This window comes from Anguilla rostrata, chromosome 4 (assembly GCF_018555375.3).
Source record: "Anguilla rostrata isolate EN2019 chromosome 4, ASM1855537v3, whole genome shotgun sequence".
NCBI lineage: Eukaryota > Metazoa > Chordata > Actinopteri > Anguilliformes > Anguillidae > Anguilla > Anguilla rostrata.
In genome coordinates, this window is record NC_057936.1 from 15599201 (window position 1) to 15626992 (window position 27792).

General features: G+C 41.1%; 1 protein-coding gene across 7 annotated transcripts in view; it reads left to right on the plus strand.

Annotated features, from left to right (window-relative positions):
• The window catches only part of mllt10 (MLLT10 histone lysine methyltransferase DOT1L cofactor), a 74112-nt gene that overhangs the window by 17721 nt on the left and 28599 nt on the right, over nucleotides 1-27792 (plus strand). For 3 of the 7 annotated variants that reach the window (XM_064330936.1, XM_064330937.1, XM_064330938.1), the window contains 7 exons: nucleotides 6701-6826; nucleotides 8145-8199; nucleotides 15366-15475; nucleotides 16450-16553; nucleotides 17500-17593; nucleotides 21053-21142; nucleotides 26769-26864. In XM_064330936.1, coding sequence (XP_064187006.1) covers nucleotides 6701-6826; nucleotides 8145-8199; nucleotides 15366-15475; nucleotides 16450-16553; nucleotides 17500-17593; nucleotides 21053-21142; nucleotides 26769-26864 — 675 coding nt within the window. The remainder of the gene's footprint in view (nucleotides 1-6700; nucleotides 6827-8144; nucleotides 8200-15365; nucleotides 15476-16449; nucleotides 16554-17499; nucleotides 17594-21052; nucleotides 21143-26768; nucleotides 26865-27792) is intronic. The other 4 variants (XM_064330942.1, XM_064330940.1, XM_064330939.1 and 1 more) reach the window with 3 other exon arrangements.

The window sequence follows — 27792 nt, forward strand, 5'->3', positions numbered from 1 at the left end:
GCTGGCTAAATGCCAGGCTTTCAGTGGGCCAGGTTAACTGGGTGTAAGTCATGTAACAAGAACCTTAGGCCCAGTGAAATCCTTTTCTTTCTACATGTAATTTGTAAATGACACAAGGCAATGACAAAAGGCAAGCCAAGTTGAAAATGCCTAAGCATAGCCCCTTCTCTGGATGCGGATAAATCTAAATGCTTTTTTATTTTCTCAAAAATGAAGAGACCTACAAGAAATTGGTTTTATTTCTGGACCCTACGGGCACTGCGGTATTACAGTTACCTGCACAGTTAATATTTGCAGTGCCAGTTTTCACCTGGAACTTGTCTCAGAATGTGGTAGAACGGTAAGTAGGCTCGCGACAATTAAATGGCTTTCAAGCTTAGACATCTGGAATCATAGGCTTTCTTTATTCAGGTTAATGTCCAGAGTTTGAGACTGCTATAGAGTCGAGTGTTAATGTACAGTAGCCCTGTGACATTGAATGATCTTTAGGTTAAACTATACGGTGGTAAAGCCTAGTTTGCCTTGCTTTCTTTCATTTTGTATGGTAGTAAATGGTTACTACTGTAACCCACTCTAACCTCGCTAGTGATGAGGAATGGTTTTACATTTGACGTCTTACGAATTTGAATGTTAATGAGCACAGGATACACGACTACCCTGTTCTTGTCTGCGAAACAGGTCCCAATAATCTGTTAGTTTACTGCTGTTTAGTGGTTATAATTGAAAAGAAGAACTTGAAAGGAATATTAAGAAGACAATCAGTTGTCACTTCTGGGGGATATAACCACTGTTTGAATCCAGTTTCCTGGCCCTTTAATGCCTATACCAAAATATTCCAAAAAGACATCACTCCCAACCCTATGTGTGTCCTACTTCAGAAACCCATTCACTTAAGGGCAAAGCATGTGTAATAATGGCAATTAAATAATCAATATACCTTTACAGGTTTCTGTATAAAACTTAGAGGATTTGGACCCCTCTTCAGAGTACTATGAGAGCTTACAAATACCATTCAATAAGGAAGACTAGAGCAGTACAGTCGAAGTGAACAGACAGACCCCCCCCCCTTTTTTCTTTTTTTAACATATTTTTTAGCCGTTGATATTTATCCTTGTCCATTGCATTATAGGATGTGGACTCTTTCCTTTGGTCATGCAAACACTTTAAAATTTGGACTTCGGTTCAGATTCAAGGGATGGGTGTGGATGGGTGGCCTGAGTGGGGTGGAAGGGTAGGGTTGGGGTTTGGTGGGATGGAGTGGGTAGGGTGATTCCTAAGTAATACATTTGTATAATTTTTGTTTTAACGTGTTCACTGTAAGCAGCTGTCCTATATTTTTGTTAATTTTTATATTTTTAAAAGCCTGCTGCAAACAGGCTTTTTGGTTGAAGTTAAAATCATTAAACAAATATATTTTTAAAAAAGAATATGTGAGTCCTGATTAAGGGCATCACGTGTTGATATTGGGCTGGAGCAGAAAAACTTACATGGAGCAGCATCACTGTCCCCCAGATTCTTCCTTACTTTAGAACTAGGCATCCTGGCCCAGCTTTTTTCTCTTTGCTGATTCAAATTCAGATGGTGATAAATTAACTCCCATCTGAACATTTACCCAGGGCAAACCTGTTATGCTTCTCATAAAATAATGTCAGCATTTCAGTTGTAGAAAATCAGATGGTTTTTGGATGGAGTTGTACATGCAGTAATTTAATTATCTGAAAATACTGTGAGAGAGTTTGTGCTATGTTGCTTCTCTTAGTGAAGTTACAAAGGGAAAACACCAGTCTGAACATAGTTGGATTGTGAAGGATGCATAGATTGTGAAGCACAATTCAGATATGTGATTTTTACCAGTATAAATGAAAGGCTTTGTCCTCATTGGGAAAATTGAACCACAGTGTGCATTTTATGTTTGATTGGATAGCCTGTGAGGGTATCCTATATTTCGAGCCCCAAGAGTCCCCATCAACCCTGCAAAGTGTTTACCATCTTATTAACAATGGCAGTGCAGTCAATTTTGCTGTGAGGCAGAGCTGTATATTTTCTTTTGTGTCTTCAAAATATCTTATTGTACTCACGTAAGGGAACAGCCTCTAAGGAATCTACCATTGGATCACTACCTTCATTTCTTGATCCTTGGTCAGTCTGTGATTCCTTTAAGGGACCAACAGTTTTTATATGAATTCCAGTTTATTGATGTTTTTGATAAATCCAGGCAGTTTTTATGTGCAGAGAAGGATGTTTATAGATGCTTCAAAGTTTCTTTTGATGACCAGCTGGCTTTACAATGGCTAGTGTAGGAGCATTCTGGGGTTTGTGGTCTAAATCAAGGCATAATGTGTACAGCCACATTATGCCTCCAGAAGTTATACATGCATTTAAATATAATTGCCTGATTATTCTTTAAAAAATTATGTTTATTCTTATTTATGCTTTGAACCATTTCCTCCAGTGCGTGCAACCTTACACCTATGCTATCCATCCATCCATTATCTATAACCGCTTATCCTGAGCAGGGTCGCGGGGGGTGCTGGAGCCTATCCCAGCGTGCATTGGGCGAGAGGCAGGAATACACCCTGGACAGGCTGCCCATCTATCACAAGGCACCTATGCATCTAAAGAATCTATACTGTAAAATGTAGTATTTATGCTTCTAATTGTGAATAAATGCTATAAAATGAATTGGTTCAAGCTTATGAAAACGTAATATCTCTGTACTCTGGACCAATTGAAGCAATAACCAAAACAATATTTAAAAAAACAAAACAAAAAACAAAGTGAACTGTCCCTTTCATATCATATAATTTTGGAGCAAGTGTTGTATTATTGGCTTTGTAGATTATAATATGGCAACAAGCTGTTAAGTTTGGTCTGTACTCGCTTCTACTGTGTTTGCATGTGCCATACGTAGCTGTACCATACGTACCATACTAATCCAAAAGGAACGAGACATGACTGAAGCTGACAATAAATGAAGATGGCTCCAACAAGATGTCTGGCTCTACCTTGCCCCTCACTAATGACTAATGGGATGGCTGTACTTAAGATTGTCTCAAGTCACTCTTGCCTCATAACTGCTTAAAGATCACACACTTGTATCTGTTAGGGTTAGATGAATAGGCTATTTTAAAAGCTGCAGGTAGGCTTATTGCAATGATAGTGGAGATATTTTATTTCCCCGAAGTTGTAGGTATTAGAGCTCCGCTGCGAACAAACTTTTCAGGCATAGGCTACATGTCTGTGTGTTTGTGTTAATTGCCGATTTTGACGTGTGTTCAAGATGGTGAGGATTACATGGAGATGACAGTTGAGCTTCTAAGAACTATGGGAAGTGTGACTGTTTACATGACATGATAACCTTAAATGGATGCTGTTAAATATTGATAATGCAGCCTTTTTTCAGAAAACTCTGGAAAAATACCAAAAATGTGATCGCCTTGCCTATCATCCTGTTCTTTTACTGCCCATAGAACCACATTCAGCACTATCATACTTGGGACTCCTGAATGAGGGCACTCCTGTGTCATTAATATCTGCTAATTACATCAATAACTTGATGGTCAGGAGGCAATCATTTCATACTTTTAATACTGATAATTATATAAATAACAATGTCTATTGTAATGACAGATTTGCACTACAACATTGGTCATGTTTGATTGCTTTCACTTAATTCTTTGTTAATTTTAATTTTTAATTAATTGATGCAATCTAATTATTTCAATGTGACTTTTAAAAATTTTGCTCAATTTTTCAGATGATGTTCTAAACTGTCCAATATATACACATGCCAATTTACAGAGTGGGATCTCTTACACTTTTTGTTTTATGGTACTGTTACAGGACTATTACAAAGTGTACTTTAGTGGTGAATCGAATAGTTTACCCTAAAAGATTGATAAGTTCTCAATTTCTGTTTGATTGAGATTACTTTCAGCTTCTTTTCACCATACCTTTGGGAGGCTTATACTGACAGGACAGCCCCCCGTAGCAGATAGGCACTTGTTGACAGCTGCCAATTCAGTATCCATCTAGTCACCCTGCTCTCCATTACATGGCAATGCTTCTGGCTTCTTCATGGGAATATTTGGTTTTAACTGTTCTTTTTGTTGCTTTTTCTGTGGTCATGCTTGCCCATGGAATCCTAAAAACAAGACCTTGGAATATCTGCCCATCCCTTCCCCCCCTGTAAATGACTAAACTTAGGGTTGTAACTAGGCAGCTGTTTAATAGGTGACTTAGTTGATGCGCCAGTCTTAACGACTACTTGTATTTTTATTTATTTTTATTTTTCCATAGATTGCGTTGTTGCCGTTCTCGTTGTTAGTGTTAATCAGTTTAACCACCAGGGTCCAGGTTGAACTATGCGGTTGTTCCCTGTACTTGGACCGGTACTTCTCTCTAGGGGTTTCGTCATACTTGTTCCTGGTTATGGTTATACACTTTGTTGTACGTCGCTCTGGATAAGAGCGTCTGCCAAATGCCTGTAATGTAATGTAATGTAATGTAATGTAATCTGCAATTATAGAGCGCAGTGCATTTGTTCCTGTGAATTTTGGGTTTTTTTCCTGATGGAAAAAAAACAGAGAAAAAAAAAAGTTTATTGTAACTTAATCCCATTCATTATTTTAGCTCGCCAGCAGGGTTAGGCAAATGCAGCATATGATATGAAGTCCTTTCGGTCCAACTATTTAAAAAAATAATAAAAGAAGTAAAATTTTAGTATTTTTTAAAAATAAGTAAATAGAACAAAATAGTTTTCTGTTGTTAGCCAAATCGTTAGGTTTATGCTAATAGGCTATTAATGACTGTCGTATTTAGCAAATTTGAAATTATAGCTAAATAATTGAATGAAATTAGTTTTATCCTTACATTCAAGCGTTCTGTAAGTGTCTTCACACTCTGTCTTAAACTTTCTCACCTGGCTGCTGTCTCCCTTCACCTGAAAGGTGTGTCTGGATAAGGCCGAAGCTTATGGGATAAATGTTTGAAACCGACACTGACACTTTCTCAGAAAACATCTGTGTAGAGGCGCATTTCAGTACTGTTAGGGCTGGTGCCATGTCCCCCTTGTTGGTCCAGTGCTCGTCTTTAAGTTTGAGGTTCCTTGCATCTTGAGGTTTTTTGACTTGAGCAGTCAGGCACAGCTGCCACTGTTCAGCGTTCAACCGTCTCGACTTTGCTAATCAGACTATTTTTGGGCAGCTGCATTGGCCCTTGTTTGGCCTCAACTGCCTTGGTGGTAAGTGTGCTGTGGTGGAAGTGTTTCACAAGTCTCACTGCAGCAACCATAATGCAATGGATGTACACTTTAAATCCATCGTTAATAGCCAGCTGCAGCACGTGCGCGTGGCATGGCATCCAATACCAATCGAATTCGATTTGACGAGTTGGCAGCCGCAATATTCCTTGCTTTATCGTGAATACAGGCTAACACCTGGCCAGTTAGTCCTCCAAGCAGTGACAACATCGTTGCACTTCTCAACCAGATTGTGGGCTGTATGCTTAACAGACAGTCTCTTAGTGAGAAGCACCACGCATTGAAGCTGGCAGTCCTCTGTAATGAAGTGGTATGTCTTGGTGATGTACTGAGTGCAGTCCAGCTGTGGTGAGGGCTAATTTTTCAGGCATGGAAAGCTGTGCGTCAATTCTTGTTTTACTGTTTCATGCATTTCAGTACAGTGTACCACTGTAGTTTGGATGGTAATTTGTAGTTTGGTTCAATTAATTTTATCAAGCAAACCATCAACTTTGATCATGTTCATTGGCATCATGTCTTTTTCAATGGTTTGACACACCTTTTGTGTGATTGTCTCTGTTTTGTGCTCATCACATTTTTGCTTGCGCGCTAACATTTCAGGCATGGTTGGTTGAGAGAAGCCTTCATCATCCTCTCACAACTTGAGCCCAAGTGCTTGTTCCGCATGCGGTACATCATGGGACTTGTAGTGATGTACTTGTTAATTGCATTGCAGTATTCACAGTGTACCACTTTGCTTTTGTGATCAAGTGATCCTATGTTGAACTCTGCTTAGGTAGGTTCATCTTGTCATTGGCACCATTACCGACATGTATATGTTCAAGTCTCAGTAGGCTCGGTAAAAATATACAGCTCCATCTGCCGGACAATTTAAACCATTAAGTTTTCTCCAAAAGAGGAGTGTAATGTTTGGCAACCCAAAATAAAATGAATAAAATCTTTTTAATTGTTACACTTGATCAGTGTGAATGTGCAATGAAGAATAATCGATCATTGATTAATCATGAACATCACTACTCCAAGGTTACATTATGGGTGTCAAATATTAGTAAGATCTGAAATGTCAAGATTGAAATGGAGCCCTTTGACAGGATTCAGTGACGTCTGCCATAAGCAGGTATGGATTTTTTTTTGGATTCCAGTTTAAGGGACCTGTACTCAGTCTCCATAGGGGCTCCTATTATTGTTTTCTCTTCTGGTCACCTCGTGCTGAATTCAGTCAACTGAAATATCGCCGCATGCTGGAAAATCCTATCAAATCCAGTGTAGGAGCTGGTCCTGGTATTGTACTATGAGGATTCCATCTATACGGACGCTTCCAGAACTGTAGCTCCAAAATCCTGCAGATGAGTTGCAGCTGGGATCCCATGTATTAAAAGTAAGCCTCATGTGTGTTCCATGTGCGTCCCACCTGCCCTGTCCCATCCCTCCATACTAAAGATTAAGGGGTGGAAGGGAAGAAAGCCCAGTCAGCAGGCCCTTGATGGAGGAGGACGAGCCAGCACCCAACACAAAGCTGAGGAAGACGAGAGACTGGCCAAAAGTTTAAAAACTATGAATACTTGGGTATGTGGCCTGTCCATTTGCGTACTCCTTATGTAGTTCCACCAACAAGAGTTTTGGCACCTTGATGTTAAACCTCTGTAAATTATTTCAGGTTAAAGCATGCTAGCAATGAAAGTTATTTTGATTGCTGTTGTCTTAGCAGGCAGAGACAACTGAGCTGGAAAAAAGTCCTTAACGAGACGTCCCTGTGTTAGGCATAGGTCTACTTATCTAAGGTAAAGTCCTAGCATGTGCTTTTGAGAGGCTCTGTAATTTCAGTAATGATCCTCTTCTTGAATATCTTCATCTTTATTTCAGCAGTGTGTACTATTCTTTGTGAAAGAGATGGCTATCTCTTGCGATGCCACATGGTCCATTTTTTGTTATATAGGACATTGGGAAACTTGGTATGACAAGTATGGATGTTAAACAAGGTTGCCATCTCAAAAGCAACCAGTTGATTGTGGTGTCACATAAACTGGACACATGTCTGACCTGAGGGTCAGGTGTTTTGAGTTTTCCCATATTTCTCCTTCTAATCAGCGCTGGATTTGTCATTTTTGTAAACTGCGGCTTCTATTAAGGCATTCTGACAGATGTAAACACAGTCTTAAACTAGAAGTTCACTTGCTTTGTGGAGAATCTTGGTCCCATGAGTTATCCATAAGAGAGTCAGGCTGTCATGACCTCAAGAGAAAAGGCATTTTCATTGTAATTTAAATAAGCACATGTTACCAAGCATAAAATCCTCATTGTTCTAAACCAAGCCGTGCATTTGACCCTGAGTATTCCTGGCTTTCTTTGGTCCTACCTGATCATCCACATTTTCCTCAAACAGCAAGTCAGCATGGCTTTAGCTCTGCACCTCTGCTGTGTCTGTTCTAACGTTCTTACACTGACTACCTTCCCCTGGCTTCAGCTTTCACCACACACCATCTAGGCAATATGGTGTTGATGCACTGACCAAGAGCATGGATTCCCATCTATTTTGCGTCTCCCTTTTGTGTCAGATCAGTGCAGTATTAAACCTGAAAACTGGATCTTGTAGATAAGATCAGAATACGAAGATGGCCTGCTTTTTTGGATTTTTGTAATGTCAATTTTCTGTTTTGTATCATAGAGTTGTATTGAGAGGTAACAGATCAGTTATTTCAAATCCTTTATTGGTTGTTTTTTTTTCTGTGGGTTCTGTACTGCAAGTGCATCTGATTGGATTGGTTAAGCATGTTGACCTCTCGTTATGAGGTGCATGTTTGGCTGCCAGCACTGCCCCAATGTTAACGTTGCTTAGACTGTGTATATGCAACACATCTCAGCTCTTGTTTCTTCTGCTTTTCAGAGGTGTGAACTGTGTCCCCACAAAGATGGTGCTCTCAAGAGGACAGACAATGGAGGCAAGTCATTGTTTACCTTATGTTTCTTTAACATTTTGGGCCTGATTGAAGATATGAAATCATTTGTTGCATAGATAAAATGACTCTGCCAATTGTTTAACTGTTCAAGGAAATTAATAGTGCTTATATAATAATGAAAACCACAAACTATTTTCAACAAGAAAGGTGTTCAGACCCATCTAAATCGGTTCAGAACTGGTTGTATAAAGGTGGCAATGCTGGGGTGCGGTTCCAGGCTGGGATGAAGGGTGGGGCTGACTGCAGGCTCAAGAGGTGGCTAGGGACTCAAACCTGTAGTAGAGGGAGACAAGAATAAGAATGGACAGTTAGGGAAGAGCTATGTGGACTCCCCTTTTGTAAGTCACTTTAGTTAAAACCATCTGCTAAATGACTACATTGTAAATTGTGATTGTAGCTATCCTTAGCAGACATGCTAAGCATATTAGCATACTAATGGCATAACAGTTAAGAAGGAAGTACAATTTGCACAGGCATGAGCAGGGTAAGAAAACCTACCCAGTCTTCTGGAGCCTTCTGGTGAATAGAGGGTCGCAACTGTTGTGGGGTGGCGCTATGGGCAGTTCTACTGCCTCCTACAATACAGTATGCTCTATACTGTTGTGACTTGGTTATAACTGATTATTGTCTTGATTCTATAAGGACATTTTTAGCCGTGGCTGTGGACAACATTTTAAGGACTAGGAAAGACAACTTGCAGACTTACTTGATATCCAAATTGTTTGGAACACAAACATTCTAAAAAATAATAATAATCATTTTTTAATGATACAATTTTGTCAAATTTTCCACTTAACAAGAGAAAACAAGACAACTTGCAGATGTACTTCTGAAGACTTGCAGCTCTAAGTTACGCTTGCTTGTCAGCCAGTTGACTTACGGGCTCCAGATGCTTTTTCGGGTTTTGGTGTGAAGAATGTCTGTAATACGTGTCTGTCAGTGAAAGCATTGAAGATTTCATGGTTGATCAGGCAGATTGGATGAGCGCTCATCATTGCTCTTTATGACTGCAAGTCTTGCCCAAGCAAAGGCATTTTTCCTCCAGAGACATCACTAGACAGTTTCTGCAAAGACAACAATTCAGAGTTAATGGCTAAGCCTGGCTATGACTTGCTTCCTTACTACTCCTGGTGTAAAACTCTGCAGCCTGAATATCCACATTTAAATCAATATGGTCCGGTGCTTCCTCATAGTCCACTGAGCCTATTCCTTAGGCAGTCACTATATCTGTAATAATCTTTGTGAGTTGGTTAGCTAGCCAGTAGCAACCGAGACTAGTGTTATCATCTGTCTTGGATTAGGGCTGCACACTAAACTACTTGTGCGATAATTATCAAATATTTTTGAGCACAGTAACGATCATCGGCACGATGTGTTATAATGCCTTCTTTTTTCTTTAATTATTACTGATGTGGAGGCAATGTGAAACACTTCCATAAAAAAACTGAAATTTATGGGAGACAGCCAATCAGTAGCAGGCAAGGTCGTACAACTGCCATGTGATCATGTGGTGTGTGTTTGTCAATCACGTGGAAGCTGCAAGGCTTTGCTGCTGATGGCTGTCTTATCAATATCCAATAGATGGGGGTTTTTTTTCGGAAAGCATTTCACTTTGCCTCTGAAAGTTCAGATGTTGTGAAGAAAAGACTGAAAGAAAGGTAATACACCACATAGTGGTGATGATTGTTATTGCGCTCAGAAATTAATCAATAATTATCTCGCCCAGCCCTATCTTGGATCCTGGCCCTGAATTAAGGAAGCATGTCTTACTTACAAAACGTTTGGATTGCCTGCCTTTGCTTAGACTGCTGGTGCATAACTGTATACATGTAACTGCACGTGGCACTTTGGGACAGTGAGGGAGTTGAGGGGGAGATGGGGAAAGGAAATGATGGAACGCCATTTTTGTAAAAAAAAAAATTTATTTCCATCTATGCTAATTTGGGTGGTGATGATGCGTTTCTTCATAAATTGTCCCCCTTCTAGAAATGTTGTATAGTTCACACACATATATCTTATGATGAATAAATATAGAAATGTTGATATTTGGGAAAGATTATCTTTCAGAAGTGTTTCTTGGTACCCAAATCACATTTCTGTAAATTTTTCCATTTATAAATAACGCTTTATACATTTTCATTTTCAAGCTTACACAAATATTGACAATGCTGAAAAAAAGAATTACTGAAAAATACCTATGCTAGATGTTTACCAAGCAAAACAATTGAAACAGACACAGACTGATTTTCAAATGGGTACTTTACCTCAAGTGGCTTTATTTTAGATTAAATGTGCTTTCCTCTCAAAAGGTCCATGGGGTTGGTTGCTGAAGATTCAACTGCTCTCTGACAGCCTAATTTCATTTATACACATGAAGCGTAATCTCACTTGTCAGATGTATTGTTTGTCTTCAGTGATCTATGTTTAATGTGTCCTACTAAATCACTTGCAAGGCTAGGGTGACCTCTTCATTTAGTATTTCTGTTGATTCATTTATCCAGTAATTCATTGGCTAATTGTTAGTTGTCATCATTTTTTATTTTATTCTCACATTTCCAGATTGTCTATGTATCAAATATACTTGGAAACGTATCATACTTCAGCACCATTCATTTACTTTGCATAGTTAACATTTTACATTGTGAACCATTACCATCTCTTGCCAAAATTTTTTTTGCCTCAGCATAACTTTTTCTAAATCTGACAGTGGTAGCCAATTGAATATGAACAGGGGCTTCAGTGCATGGAAGTATAACCATATTTTGTGTAAAACTTGTACATTATGTAAAATGATCTTGACAACCAAGTATAAACATATCTGTTCTGGAGGAATATCCTTTCTGTAGGTATTCACCATCAGTTTCGTACATTCATTTAAATGTCTTGAATGAGGCCATTTTTGTTATTTGCTCTTTGATGTGACACAAAGTTTGAATGACCACATTGTCTTCAGATGGTAAGATTAAAAAAAACACAGGGCCAAGTTACTTGAAACAGTTAAAGAAACATTGGGTAACATTGCTTTGGAATATAGCTTGTTGAATTTGTGCGAGCTAAGATAGCCAGTATGGTTTCTTGTAACCTGGTGTGTTTTTGATATAAATACTTCTAATGAGAGGCCTAGATTTTGCCAGTTTGAATTAATGACTTATAGACAGTGCCTTGTATGTGTGAGTAACTTGGCATTTTTGCCCATTGAGAACTTGTTTTTCATCAGATCATTTCTTTTTGTACTGTATTATGAGTAAGTGAAAATAGTAATTCATATAAATGTAGGCTATGAAAGGCATGCATACACAAATGCATGCATACACACACAGCCTACATTCTAGGTGAAAGAAACACATAGACATGGATTCAGTCATTTTACCTTTACCATGAATGAAAAATAAATGAAAGTGTACATCATATTTTTAAATGGAAGAGTTTTTAATTGGCTATTGTACGTGGCAGACCTACAAATTATTTGTATGTTGGTAGAGGATCTATAGGGCTAGCTAACATTCATTTAGAAATGTGGTGTTGCAGGGTAGCTATGGTAGCCTAGTTAAAAAGTAGTTACCAGTACAAGCACAGCGGCACAGAAAATCGATATCCCTACTGTGAAGAAGTCATTATGGTGCGCCGGTTCTTTTACGACTGGTAAGGTTACCTACTGGACCAAATCGCAATGCAGATTTTGGTGCAAAATTTTTATGAATTTATACGTTAAACACTTAGTCTGTCGTCTTGTTAACAAGGTAGCTTACTTTTAAATGCTGAAAGTGGAACTGTCCAGCGTGTAGGTGTATTTTCTTTGGATTTCAGAAATGTTAATGGTTTCTTGCAAAGATTATACAGATGCAAATGCAATAGTTTAAATGTTTTATTTTTAGTTAGCCAGAAAGCCAGTGTAATGAGTTAGAGGTTTGCTTGAGTCCAAGTGGGGTGGTTTGAGGAGTTACCTACTAAAAAACATGTTTTCCAGTGGAGGGAGTCTTTAAATCGAATAAGCTTAGGTAGTACCCTTTTCTACAAACAAATGATTATTTATTTTTATCCTTATCTTTTAGGTATGTACTGTATCTATAAATAAAACAATTAAAAATGAAATTAATTATAGAATATACATGACCTGAAACTTGATTTGAATTTTCAAATAAAGCGTTTATAATATATAGTGCATTGTAAGATATTCTACATTTTTATTTTAGATTTGTTTTGTTGTCAATTTTTAAAAATGCGATATCATGGCAAGTCTGACGCACACAGAATAAACACCTTTGTCTTAAAGGCCCTGATTGACACTGTGTGTAGTCTGTTCCCTGTGCTGTGATGTCACTGGGAGCAGGGAGGGATACCCGCAGCCATCGGGGTCATTACAGGAGCCCCCTTCACCCTGACCGCAGAAACTTTCCATTTGTTTTGTTTTTATTTCCCCTTTAACTTGACCTGGATGGCGACACGCCCTCCCCCCGCCACCCAAACCCTCCTCTTGTGGTTGACAGTTGCTTATTTTGCTAATGACTTTAGTGGGAGGCCAGTGGGGGGGGGGTGCAGGGAAGGGGCACGCCGGGTGTGTATGCGTGAGGAGTCTCCCTTCCGGCTGCTGTTTACAACGGGGCGGAGCCGTTGAGCAGGGTCGTGAAGAGGCTCCTCTTTTTGGTGTGGGAGGGTTCACCGGGAGGTCACATCGCTCTGTAAACAGCACCAGTGTGCCGCAGCTGCAGGACTGAGGTTCCTTTGTGCCTGCGGAGTAAGAATACTGCATAACACTGGCTGGGAACCGGGAGCAAAAGAACGGTCACACGGACGTGTGCACGCGTGCGTGTGTACACAAGACGTTTGTATGTTCATCAATATGCATCGCTCATATCCGCCGTGTAATTAATACACTGCAACTACCACAATTTTGAGAACACACGTCAGTCTGTCTGGCAAATGATTAAATCAGTTCCTTTTCATATTGAAACCAAATTCTGCATGTATTTAAGATTTTTCTTCCGTGGGTTGTTTTCCTTGAATTATCTTTTGGCAGTATGGTGCAGTGCGTCATGCCAACAATCAATTTGAATGAGAATGTTATTAAAACCTTTTTACCTGGGAAGGAGTGTGAGCCACATGCCAACTGGGCTGCATTCATCATACCCCCTGCAGCTTGAACCAGTCTGTTATTTGAGTATATTTGCATGTGGAGAGATCTGTGGAATATATAACTTCATTAGCTGTGCGTTTTATCTGCTGGTTGAACCTTAAATGCAGAAAAAAGTAGGAGGAGCTCTCTTTTCATGCACCGGTTCTTCTTTCCCCGGGCCTACCTCCTTTGGTCATCTGCTAAGTTGTTTTTTCAGGTGTAATGGCAGTTTAGCAAGGCAAACACACATTAATTCAAAATAAAAACAGGGAAAGCGTGAAGCCCAGATTCAGTGAGGAGGACAGACAACATTCAGGCAAGAGGAAACCTTTATTACAATGGACCGATTTTTAATTCTATAGATTTCTCAGTAATTAATTTACATGGTAGTGTCAATAGCCTGTAATATTATTTTCGGACCCATGCTAAAAAAAGAAACCTTCAAGTGTAGTTCATAAGTTCAAGAGACTGTGTAGAGCCTGTAACCTCCTGCAGGATTTCACAAAGCGTTTCAGTCTTCTGAGTATCACCCACAATGCATAAATGCGGAACTCCTTATTTACACCTGATCTGGTACTGATTGCCTGTGCTTAAAAATGTAAATGATGTGAATGATTGAGACCACTTTAGGGCATTTGAAAGTGGGACATTGGTCTCACGTCATCATATCTTTGCCTGGGAATTGGTTCATGAGGACAGAACCCAGGTATAGTTTTTGTGGTATGATGGAACAATTTAACTTCTCCAACCTCTCAACAATTTAGTTCTCCAGGGCCTCCTATTTCAATGCAGCCCCCCCCCCCCAAAAAAAATTATCTTACTGTATTGTCTGTGAGCTTGTTTGTGAGGCAGTGTTCTGTGCTGGGGAGCTCAGAGCCTAAGATAATCATGACCCTAAGGCACGGTAGGCACAACATTTGTTTCTTCATGTGGAGTACTGCCTGTTTTACATTGCCAATTTTGCAGTAAGTGTCCATTATTTGCAGTGCTACTCCCCTTGGCAGAAATAATGGCTGATACAATGGGAGGCAGGCAAGTTTGTTTGCATGTGGGTGAGGCCACGCAACAATAGCTTCCGCCTCATGCTTTGGGTGAGAAGCTTGTTGGACCTCTTTTGCAGTTGGTTGGTTTTTATTGCCTGGCCTTTATTGGCTCCTGCAGTACCCTTGGAGGGGCTTCAAACACAACACATTTGTGCCGCCCCTTCTGTCCCCTTCAGACGAGAAGTCAAAGACAGTTCATGCCTGGGTTCATCTGGAGGGTTAGTCATTGTTCCGCTGAGTGGCATTAAAACAGGCAGACATTTGTTGTCGCTTTGCTTTAATTAATTTACAGTAACGTTATTTTAACTACGGTGCCACTCACTTCAATTGGAGCGCTTGCCTCATAAGGCATTAAGTACGTTGGAAACATCTGCCACCACTCTGTTCAGCCGCAGTTGTGGGGTTGAAATTATGGCGGAGTGGGATAGAAGGAGCTGTGACCGCGGTGGCTTCTAATTTAAGGGCACGCCAGTGCGGCAGACATGTTACAGACGACGCGGTCCCGCTTCGGTCTAGACAAAAGCACGCAGAAGGCACGCTCCCGCCCATTTCCGTCGCACAGCTGCGGCTCCCCTGGGCAGTCTGCTTAAGTGTGCACTTTGCATTCAGGAAAGGATGCCAGAGACTTAACCATCAGACAGATTGCCACTGGCTCAAAATGTTCAGTTACTGCCTTGTTAACCAGTCCACTTTCAGAAGCCAGTATACTAGTAAGACTGTCTGTACACTCTCAGAAGAAAGGTATGCTTGTCACTGGGGTACCCTATTGGTACATAAAATTGCGCCCCTAGCCATGGGTTTAATAATTCATTTGTACCTTTTTTGCTTGTAATTGTTACTTATTAGTTCCCAAATAGAACATTTTATTGTACCGTTCAGGGGACATTTGCAAACTTTGTTCCTTAATGGACAAAAATATACCTTTACTGTAAAAATTAATCAGGGCCACGTGTCCCTGTTCATTCTTGACCATGACTGCTCTACGTACTCAGGATGGGCCCACGTCGTGTGTGCCTTGTACATCCCCGAGGTGGAGTTTGCCAACGTGTCCACCATGGAGCCCATCGTTCTGCAGTCTGTTCCGCACGAGCGCTACAACAAGGTAAACATCCAGAGTACAGCGCCACAAGGCAGGCACTCAGGACACCAAGAGGTTCACTCCGGTCGGCTCGGCCGCAAGGTCACTGCTGGGACAGTTACTACAAACTGTTCAAACAGACACAACAAAGCTTACAGGCCTCACTAGACACCTGTTACACCTGCCATTACTATTGGGATGTAATAATGAGATGACCTGCTTTTGCTCTCTGTCCATTATGGATTTTGTGATTCTAATAATAACTTGGGTATGAATATATAAACAGCAAACTGGATCATAGATTATACAAAATTGGTGAGTGGGGTAAGTTTTAAGGTTAGTTTAATGTTTAGAAATACAAAAGAAAATGACAGATTCCCCCTTTCATCAAATAAATGGTGTTTAAATATTTCATTTTTTCACCTCATGATTTATTGGTGGGTCATTTTATAATGTATAATATAAATTGTATTTGAACTTGTGAGTGAAAAATTCTATAAAATAATTTCCAAGCATGAATTTCTTAAATGCATGTGCTCACAATTGTTAACACATAGACTGCATTAGAAACAATAGAATATTTTTCTCTATATATTCCATTAGATATAATTAGGAAATAGCTGTGTTTTATCGACAGCAGTTTGGTTGCATGTCAGATGTTGAACAGAACCATGTTGTCAAATTTTAATCTCATGCTTGAATTCTCTCCAGTGTTGGGGTGAAACGGATTGGATGCTGTTTGAATTAGCGTCCTTGCTACGAGCAAATTAAAAACAGCATGGATCTCGCTGATCAGATAATCGGAGCTCACGCAACCGAGGGCTCCAGAGAGCCGTTTAATCGTCAGTGCGCTTGCTCTGGATAACCAAAACGAATGGAAAATTCAAGTCCCAAGGGAACGGGGTTATCATTAAACTCGGGGTGTTTTCGTATTTCACGTGGGCTGCGATGGTTGGGGTTGTTTTGCTCCTCGTTACTTATATCGATCCGTTTTGCAGACGTGCTACATCTGTGAAGAGCAAGGCCGCGAGAGCAAAGCAGCCTCTGGAGCCTGCATGACTTGCAACAAACATGGCTGCAGGCAGGCCTTCCATGTCACGTGGTGAGTCCAGGTGGTTCCTGCCATGAAATAAATGAATATATGCATTCAAGAGGAGTTTTGGCCTGTTCATCTTCGGCTTTTCATTGCATACCTGCTTGCACTGAACGCTCTTGCCCCAGTGTGGCTACGTGCACATGTATAGCCAGCTGAGGTCAGGGTGTCGGAAGCTGCCAGAGCCTTTCTGTATTAAGGTCATGAAAATGTGCAGCAAATTATGCAGATTGAAAGGACATTTGTTCGTAGTTCGAGCATAATAGTTTCTATTCACAAAGATATCTACACTGGGTTTAGAATTTCTTTTTAAATGCTACACAATGATAATGCTTCATCAGTAATCGTATTGAATGTAGAAATTAATACGTTTGAAATTCCAGTTTTATTTATGAAGCAGATTATTTACAGTAGGAAATGCACCATTTTTAAATGACCAATAGTCAGTCCTTTATGTATTGTTAAATCTTAATTGAGGAATGACTGCGTACGCTATCTTACACATGTTTACAATGTTCTTATTTACAGGCTTATTGAGCTTGCAGGTTGAATATATATTCATGGCAACTGTAATGACCAAATCAATACTGTTATTGCGATTACTGAATAGCCCTCACTGTTGTGCGAACCGCTGCATGTTCAGTTCTTTCTTTTGGAAGGTTTTTAAATAACTATTAGATGAGCATGCAAAAGCTGCTCCTTAGCATATGAAATTTAAGACGCTTATTTTTCCATTTGTTCCATTTTGTTCTGTGATACAACTGTAATCCAAATAAGCAAAGCAGCACTAATACGTGGAGCTGTCCACCCGCTGTCTGCATGTAATTCTCAGTACTCTGTTCGCAGAACAGCAGCTGTGCATTTTGTCTCCCCCCCCCCACCCCCACCCCAAAATTGGGTCACACTGACACCGGGACTGTATTAATAATTTCTCTCTTCTCTCCGTTGACCACAGTGCTCAGTTTGCTGGGCTGCTGTGTGAAGAACAAGGCTCGGACGCAGACAATGTGAAGTACTGCGGGTACTGCAAGTACCATTACAGCAAACTGGTAAGCTTCACGTAGTTGTTTACTGCTTCTATAGTTAGTTATCAGAGATTTCTATTTATTTTTTTGTTTTTATGAAGTTGACATTAATCAGTTATCAATGACCTGTCCCCACCACTGGTACTCATCTGTGGGTAGGATTTCTATCAGCACTTGAGCATTCTCTATCCATGTTAAACAGGAATACTGTAGAAACTAGAAAATGGAACTTGAGACTTCATGGTAAAAACCTGTAGGAATGATACAGTTTAAGACCAAGGTAGAGCCTCGAGGTGTCATCGGACAGAAGGTTAAGGATAAAGGAGACCTTTAAGTAATCTTGTCTGTGTTGACCTTGCATTGTCTGCCTGCTGTCTTATTGTACCGAGTGTAAAAATCTGGTTGAGGCGGAAACCTCATGTGATGTAGTTGAGCTCTAATATAAAATCTTCAGAGGTTTAAAGCTTTGTTTGCTGCTCAGTTCATCATTCTGCTCCAAGTATTTAGCCCACTGATTATGTATTTGTTTTTTGATTCATGTGTTAATCTTTGGAAACACAGTCTTAGTCCCTAAATGTTTTTTTAATCAGTTACAATAATAAAGGAAATGAAATGATGTTCATGGACCCTATAAAGAAGGCTCTTGAAGCATTATTTTACTTTATTGCTTATTCCCTAAATGTTTTGTTAATCAGTTACAATAATAAAGGAAATGAAATGATGTTCATGGACCTTCTAAAGAAGTTTCTTGAAGCATTATTTTACTTTATTGCTTAACATAGGGAAATTGTTGATTTATTGGCTTGAAATATATCCTTTCAGCTAAGATTTGGGGCTGATGAGTTGGTCTTTGGAACTGGGTTAGCCCAAACAGAAAATCACTGTAAGAACATTGATGCACGTTCAAAGTGCAGTGGCTTCAGCCTCAGAATACAAAGGCTCGAAGCTGAAGAATTTTTGTCCCAACCCCGACCGCCTACCATTTGGCCCAGGCAGAAGTTTAAAGTCCTGCACAGCAGGGAGTTGAGCCTCAGCGGCTAAAAGCAGAGCGACCCTCCTGTCCTGTCCCCAACCGAGTCCCTCACCCGTCCCCTTCGCCCCCGATTACACTAGTGATCAGCAGCACCTCCCTGGAGCCTCACACGCACCTCTCCTTCCTCCTCTCTCCTCCTCCCTGACCTCCCGGTGGAGCAGATTGAATATCAGCGGTTGGGGCAAAGCCCTGGTGGCGGCTCCATAGTGATACTGGACCAGGGCAATCATTTCCCAGCACGGCCAGCTTGAGTTTCAGGGCGCAGATGGCGCTGTGGTCTAAGCTCCCCCCACTCCCCCCCCCCCCCCAGCCCTGCCATGCTTTAGACCTAGGGTCCTGTTTCTCTGCTTTGTATTTTGAGAATGCACCCCTCCCCCCATATTCGTCCTACAATGGGCTCTAATACCATTCGTGGGTTTTAAGTCCTGTGGTTGGGATTGATTTGATGACAGGGGTATACGAGTTAAAAAGTTTGGGGAATGGGGTGTTGAGGACATTGTAATTGGTATATTATGGTAATACATTCTCTGTCTGTTATGTGAACTTTGGAATTACCTCACCAACCATTATTGTTATTTGAGGGCTGTGTGTAGACTTGAGTCTTTACATTTATAGGTAGTTCTGGAATTTTTTCTGTAAATGTAATACTGCATGGAGTATACCAAACACAGCTGGCTGTAATTAATTTAGTTGTGGCAGACATAGAGAATTTGATGTGAATGGTGATTTTTCATATTTAGATAATCCAAGGCAATTTTTCTTTGTAGTAAAAAAAAAAAGAAGAAAAGTATGCACCGTGTAATGCAGCGTGGATTAGAGCTGTAGGCAGCAAGGTCGGTGGATGGTAGGGGTGGCATTTCAAGCTGAGCTACGCCGGACGTCTCCACAGAGCACGATGCATATCGTTTCTTTTTTTTATCAGCCACAGTAGCAATCGATAACCAGAGTCTGCGGCTACTCAGCAGAGTTTGGGTTTCACTTAGTGCTTAAGCGTACATACAGCATTACTCATCTTGGGTATTACTATCGCAGCCACTGCCGCTCTTAGTATTATTACTGTCATTACTGTGATTGCAAATGAGGTTAATGTATAATCGCTGGAGTCAGTCAGATCTTCAGCACCAGTAGAATTGAATGCATGTTTATGCATTGGTTTAGCATCAGTCTGTGTACTTCCTTTCACTCCAACCAAATAACAATAAGGGGGGTCTTCTGGGTCAGATTTATAACAAAGCTTGACAAAGAGAAATCTGTGTGGAACCTGTCTGGATCAATTTTATATGATTACTTGTATCTGTCAAACTAAAATGCTCGTAGCTGGGCTGGCAAATACTGACTGCTAAAGCTTATGAAATATGAAAAGTGACATATCTTGTAGTTTGCTTATGAACAAATAAGATGACCAGCAACCATAGAAATATCCCCTTTCTCCCACAGATGTTCATTTAAAAATCAAACTGTATTCTGCCTCATGAACAAATCCACTTTTAAATGAACTAAAATGTTCATAAATATCTTCTACTGGAAAGAAAAGACCCCACTCCTTTTGAGACCTACATAGCTGGCTGTGTTTTAAAAATGTATTTAGCTTGTGCAGTGTGAGGTACTGTCATGGTACTAATGTTTATGGACTGCTCCAAAAGTAAGTTGTATTGTGATGCAGTATGCTTCTACAGCAATCTTTATGCTTTGTGCAAACAACTGAGGCACTCTGATCAGGAATATTGAAGTACAGCAACGAGCGAGAGTGTCCCTGTCAAAATGCTTTGTACTCCAGTACTCCCTCTCGCTCACTCTCCCAAAAGTGATATGAACTCACTGATGTCTGTGTAGCACACCCAGTGTAGGCTTGAATTGGGTGTGGTGTAAATGAGAGCATGACATGGAGTGCAGTCCGAGTCGTTTTTTTAACTCGGATGGTAATGCCAAATGCCAGTATATGTCCCATCATCTCCATATGTAGTTTGTTTTGCAAGACCTCAGAATGAATGATTATAAAAAACACACCTGGACTTTTGTTCAGTAGAACACAACTAAATCCAAGTAGAATTCAGCATGCTACCGTTTAGTTTAGTATGTGATAATTTTACAAAAATGAATATGAAGAAAAATAAAGTTGAGAATTTTCAGATTGAACCATATTCAGTTCTGGGGGAAATAGGTGTCTGCTTAGTGTGGCACAGGTGACCTTCTATCTTGGCGGTTTCAGAAAGTGTAGTCCATGGATAAAAATATTGTGTGTCTGCATGTGTGTGTGTGTGCTTGTGTGTACGTGCGTGCTGGTGTGTGTGCACTTGTCCGTATGCGAGTGTGACCATTGTGGGCCTTCTTTAACAGCATTTCCTGATATTGTCCTGTCTCCTTTCTCTCTCAGTCATGGTTTTCTTTGTTGACGGGAAGCACCGGGCAGATTTTTTATAGTAACTCGAAGTTCCTCTTTCACCTTTTAGAGAAGGAGCAAAGGCCGCGGTAGTAGGGCTCAAAGCTTAAGCGATTCTTCCTCTCACTCTTTGGATAAACATCATGACAAGGATAAGAAGGTAAGGCAGCCTCCAAGTATACCCTACATCATGATCTGCCTGAATGATATGCCCTTTTCTCATGCACTCAAACTTGGAGAATTCAGTTTTAGGCTATTCAGGCTGTATATCTTCTGCGAAACTTGCACATATGCTGATTGCAAGTTTTTGAAGTGCGGCTTTGCACACTACTGCTGGCATTCAGTATCTTAAGATCACATTTGTAGTATGCCTAGGATTTGGAATTAAGAAAAATAGTTTATTTTTTATTTTTTATGTATGCAGTAGTGATCAGTCATAGGAAATGCTTGTACTGCATGTGCAGCAATGTTTTGACTAGAACTTATTTCTTCTAGTTGTTAGAACTTGTTAACAGTTAACTGCTTATTTTTCCCAAAGATACTAATTATGCTTAATAGGCCAATTGCCTTTCCCGACTTTGGAAAATGCAGGGCAACTATCTTAGGATGTCACTGTTAGGCAGTGCTATATGATGAATTTTGCCTATAGGCTGTTCCGAAGGCAAGGCTGTAATGAGATTGCCTTGTTGCGCCCTTGTTATTGGGGGTAAAGCACATCATACTTGTGGCGTAGGGAAGGGAAGAATGCAGCCACGGTGTCAGCATCTCCACACTCTGAGATGTATGAAAGGGCATATCATCTCTCTCCACCGTCATCGATACTCTCCACTCTGTCCCAGGCATCTCTTTCACTGCCCATGAATTTGCAACCCTCAGACTCAGTGCAGCCATTTTTCATTGATCTGTTTCCTGACTGATTTTTGCTCTCATTGGCTGGGACGTTTGCGTTGTAACTAATCATTTCTCCCATCCTGATCATACTGCCAGTTTGGTTAAAATTTTATTTATTTTTAATTTTTAATTGCATCCAGAAAGGAAAATACTTTTAAGCCATGCAAGAAGTCTTCCATACCATTTTAATTAAGCATGTTTTTGTATTTCTATTTTATTGCAGTAAATCTTTCTTCACCTGCTTTAAACGTTAAAATTTAATCCCATGGCTTTGTAAATGCCCAAACTACAGTGCTTCTGAAGTGCTTCCTTGGTATGGGAGCATCATTCCGGAAATAAAGTGTAGCACCAAGAATACGTATTGTAAGGGATAGATCACTGGGATTTGAGGTTGACACCCACCCTTGAAACCACCTATGGCCATCTGCGCAGGTCACAAGGAACCCTTTTGAGCAAGAGCACGCCAGTTTATTCCTGTCGCTTTATTTCTCTGCTGTCGTAGCACGGTAAACGCGGTCAGGAGGCTGGCTGCCCTCAAGCTGTTCGATGCAGGCTGTGATCGTTTGAGGATGCGATTGACCGCACGTTCGTCAGAAAGCATTGGCCTTTGCGAGGGCTCAGTGTTCTTGCTTTCACGTCTGGCCTTCTCGCCCACGCCATCGATCAATGAACCGAGCTGCGCGTAGCGCTGAGCTGCGCTGTGCTCCGCTCTAGACAGCGAGCGACTCATTGAAAAATGCAGCCGACGCTGTGCGCGTGCAGCAGGAGTGCACATTCATTGAGCCTTTTGACTGGATCGAGCCGCGTATTTTCACAACTTCTGTCCCTGACACAAAAAAAATGGGGTTTGAGATGACAACAGCAAGACAGACCGCCTTGAAATTCGTTGGGAAAATTATGTGTAGCGACTATTGAGATTGCATTGATTCAATAAAAATATAAAACCATCTTTTCAATCAATAGCAGTTTGTTGTTGTGTATTTTACATTGAAGTGGTCGCAAAACGATGGACATAGTGAGGTTTCTAGAAGTGGAAGGCGTAGCTGGGAGGGGCAAAAAAAAATTTTCAAAGGGGGGAGTGAGAGAACTTAAAACAATGGAAAATGCAGCAAACTGGAATAATGCTTGCAATATTACAGAACCTTCTGAATGAGTACTAACTAAACATTTGGGTCGGGATCATGCAAATTCATGAAAAGGCTGCACTAGGAGACCAGAGAGTAATTTACACTTTTTTTGATCGATTAAAAAAAAAAAAGGAAAGAAAAAAAAAAGATGCTATCTCTTGTCAATCTTTACTGTGGCCTTTGTGACTTGTCTGTGCTTCCTGTTAATGGAACATCATAACTGACGATCATTGGAATCAGTGGTGAGGGAAAAACAACCTGGGTGGTGTCATGTACAGAGGGGAAGCTGGAGAAAGATAATGAAATTGCTTGTGTGTGATGATCATTTTTCATTGGTCAGCGGTGCAACTGATGTCCTCACTTGGGGCCTGTGGGCTGGGTGACATCCAAACAACTGGTTCTGACCCCATGCACCAAAGTTCATTACTCAGTGACTGACATGCATCATTCATCAGCTGAAAACAAGTGATTTTTTTCTTTTGCTTGTCTTGGAAAAAAGAAGTTTCTAAATAGGGGAATGGGAGGGTGATTACTGAGACTGTTGTATTGTTCCCTCAGACTACAATTGTAAATACACTATTGAATGTTTAGTCTAATATTGCTGCTATCAGTAATGTTTTATAAACATGTTAAATGCAACACAGAATGCAGGGTGACAGCATTTGAACCCATTTTTGAAAAAACCATAAAAGGAGAGACTAGCTTTTAAGTTTTGTATTGAAAAGCTATGTTATGAAAGACACAGTCACAAATTCACATGCCACTCATTTTTCCTTGCGCTGTTTTTATTTATTTATTTTGCCTTCCATCAGACGTGACTGTTGGCCCTGTTTTGCCGGGAATTTGAGGTTATAAGTGTGAGGTGGTAAAGAGCATGTCAAAACAGCCATCTCCAGCTCCCCCTTTCCCTGCTGACCGGATTAGATTCCCTTCACTCCCCACATCCCGGCAGATGGAGAACCTGATGCCTCCGATCCAAAATCAGGCTGGTTGGCAGACAAAGGACGTCAAACAGGAACGGAGTATCACGGAGAGAGAGAGGAAAAAAAACGCAACAGGCTTGGCGGAGAAGAGCTCTTTTTTAAAAAAAAAAAACCGAAACAGCCCCGATAGCACGAGCAGGCCAGATAATGAGGCTTAATTGAGATTTCTCATGCGACTACATTTAATGATCGGCTAAACGCTTATTAACGTTTCCGCTAAATTCATTTGAGAACCCTCCAGCGAGCCTGTGCCTTGCAGAAGGGCGCTGTGTTCCCAAACCCTCCTTGTGCTTGGGGTTTTCTGTTCTGTTGTGGCCATTGTGCCTGATTTGCATTAGCAAAGGCCCCCATCCCCCCAATCCACATTCCCGGGTTAAAGGTCAGAGGGCTCAGATGTATACCTAGCTAATTCCAAACCCTGGGGCCAAGCAACAATGGAGCCTAAAAGCCTCTCCATTCTCAGGGAGTTCAGATGTGCGCAGACAGCTAGCAAAATGGCATCTGCCAACACCAAACATGTGCTGGTTATTATTCTTTCAGATTTTCCATTTCTAGATTTCTACCGACAACCCCTTTGTCTCAGGGTTGTTTGTTTAGATACTTGATTTCCTTGGCTGCTTTCGCTGCGGTCTGTTTTTGTAGTGGAATGGGTTTTCTGGTCGTGTTAAAAGGCTTTGGGGAGATTCTTCCCCTGCAGGAGTTCCTGAGTGAGAGCATTTTTCAGTTCAGCTTGAAGGAAATTCCCCCATTTGCCAAACTGCCACAGGCCTTTATAAATTATGGTAATTACCTTTGTCCCATGCGCTCGCCCCTGTAAAATACCTACCTGGGAAACAATAACAAACCGTTTATCATTCATGGTTTTATATGGATGCCTCAGCTTGAAAGAACTAAAACAGATGGATCTCTTAGTTATTTATGCAAAAGAATGCTTTCTAAGTGTGGTTTAAGCGTTTTATCACTATATAAATTTTTTTAGAACTTAATAAAAGACCTTGAACTCTTTGGTAATAGTTTTCGCATTCTGCATTTTCCTATGCGTACGTGTTAACTTTTCATGCGATCGTGCACAACGTGTTGCTCTGGTGTCATAAACGGGTAAACCACAACGTTCTCTACGGAAATTTATCTCTAATGTAAAAAAAAAAAAAAAAAAAAAAGACTGCAGGCCCCGTGCTTCAAGCCACAGCATTGGTTGACCTCGCATTTTGCATTTCCTGTCGAATCTTCTCGACAAACGCGGTGCACATGTTTTCTTCTGCCTGGCCAGTGTGGTTTGTGTGTGTGCGTGTGGGGCGCAGGAAGCCTCCCTCGTCATTGTTGCCTCAGGAAGAAAAGCTTAAGAACGGAACTGAAAAGTTTTAAGTAGGGGACTGCAGAGTTTTGAGCTGGAGGATCCGAGATCTCGCTGGGCCGAACACGGAGGAGGCACCGCGTCAGTCAGGTAGCAGCAGAGCCAGCGCCATTCACAGCCTGTCACTTGTCCTCTCTCGCTGCTCCCCACATGGGATCCTACGTTATCTGGTATGCAGGGCGGGCTACTAACTCCTGTGAGCAAATGTGGGGATTTGGGGGGGAAGGGAACTCGTCCTATGGGAACAGTCAGCCGCGAATCATGCCCCTCCCCCGCACCATGACCTGAATGTGGGGAATTATAGCAACGCAGTATTGCAGTTGTGCTTATTGTTTTCATTACAGATATGGTGTGTATTGTAAAAGAAAAGTTAATCATTGCCACAAAATCCGCGTTTAAGCCAACATCAATATGTCCAGCATGTAATCTAACAGTTGTATGTGTATTAAGTGACAGAATTTGAAATTAATATTGTCCTCAGGTATGTTGTCACACCTATCTAATCTGAATGAGCTGTCTGTAATGTGGACAGCCCGGAATGTTGCTTCATTCTCAGTGATGTGAAAATGCACTGTGCATCTGATTTAATTTGTACATTCATGCTGCTCTTTATAACAAGTAATGTTTCAGAGCACAAAAGTAAGGTACTTCTGCGATCCCAAACAAGACATTTGTACTGTTTTCCAAAACTGTTTTGGGTTGTAATTAAAGGGAATTTGGAGCGGAAGAGAAAGGGGCGCAGTGGTGAAGGGAAGGGGTTGGGAAGAGTGAGGCTGAGCCGCAGTGGTGAACGTGTGAATATATTTCTCCCCGTGTTTTTCAGGATCACTGCATATTTTCACAGCTCTGGTCTGAAAATTAGAAACGGGTCAGGCGGCGGGGTGTGAAGTGTAAATTCATTCACACCAGCCCCCGGCGGGAATTGAGTTCCGCAGAGAGCGCCGGAGCCCCGTCACAGACGAGCGGCTGTAACCGCGCCCCCGTCGCGATGCGGCTGCCGCGGCGGACGGTCAGGGTTCGAGACGCTGACATCCCTCGAAATGAGTAGCGCCGAGCCGCACTTCTGTTTCGTGGATAATAGGCAGCCGAGAAGAAATCCAATTGGCACCACGTTTGATGGTTGTTATGCGAACGCAGTATTGTACTGCCATTAACGATGCAGAAGGCATGGACAGATTGGGGCGTAATCAAAACATTGTCATGTTGGCACATGACAATTTTTTTCTGTCTTTATTGCTTTTTTCCTTTTTTTTTCCTCTTTTTTCGTGTGGGGTAAGAGCAGTGAAATGAATACTTCCCCCATCTTTGCATAGGCCGTAGATCAGCCGCCCTGACTGCCCTGCTGTAGGCTGAGCTGCCGTTCACAACACCCCAGGTCTGTGGTCGTCAGTATTTTGATGGTCAGTGGTTTTTTTTGTTCTTCTTCTTCAGAAACACAAAGACAGGGACAGACACAAACCAAAGCACAGAAAGGCTTCGGAGCCCTCCTCTGCGCTTGTCCCTCCGTTGATGGTCACCTCTGAGAAGGTGAGTGTGCCGGCGTGTCCTTTTCAGGAACTCACTACGCTACGTTGCATTACGCTAGCTTTAGCGGCTGCCCTTGTCCAGGGTGACATGGCAAACCAAGTGTGCGGCCGGATTCAAGATTTGGGAATAATAACAACTCTGATACTATAGAAATATATCCTTCTGCCACATTAAATTATGGTCTGCCCGCATCCAAAATTCACAAAGATTATTTGTTGGTTGAACGACTGACTCAAGTCTTGCCTCCAGAAACAACTGGCCAAATGATGAATTGTCCCCAATCCTGAACTAACAGTGCAAATTAAGGCGGATTCCATTCTTCCTTCTTTCAACTGATCTATAAAGCATGAAAGCAATATGACTGAAGCCTCACCTAGCAAGTAGTCACTTTAGATCAGTGAAAAGACAAAGGAATGTAATGGGAACACTGATTCACATCCACAGGAGAAGCTGGGTTTTTATGCCGAAGATGCTAAGTTCCTCAGTTCTGTTTTATATGTTCATCCAACCGGATGAACATTCTTCTAGTCCTGTGGTAACCAACCCTGTTCCTGGAGATATACCGTCCTGTAGGTTTTCTCTCCAGTCATAACAAAACATACCTCATTCTTCAGCTAGAGAGCTCTTTCAGCTGCTAATTAGTAGAGTCAGGTGTGCCAAATTTTGGTTGGAGTGAAAACCTACAGGATGTTAGATCTCCTGGAACAGTTGCCACTGTTCTTGTCTGACCGCATATTGATCCAATCTGTGCATAAAAATTGGCCATGTACTGTGTATTTCAAATGCAAAGTGCTACACTTCTCCAATTGAGTAGAGTATTCATCTCCACATGTAAATATGTTGAAATCCATAATGAGGTTGGTAAGAAAAAAAAATGGGATGGCTTAAGAGCAAGGGGGTGTATGGAAATTATCCAATGTGTGGCAGA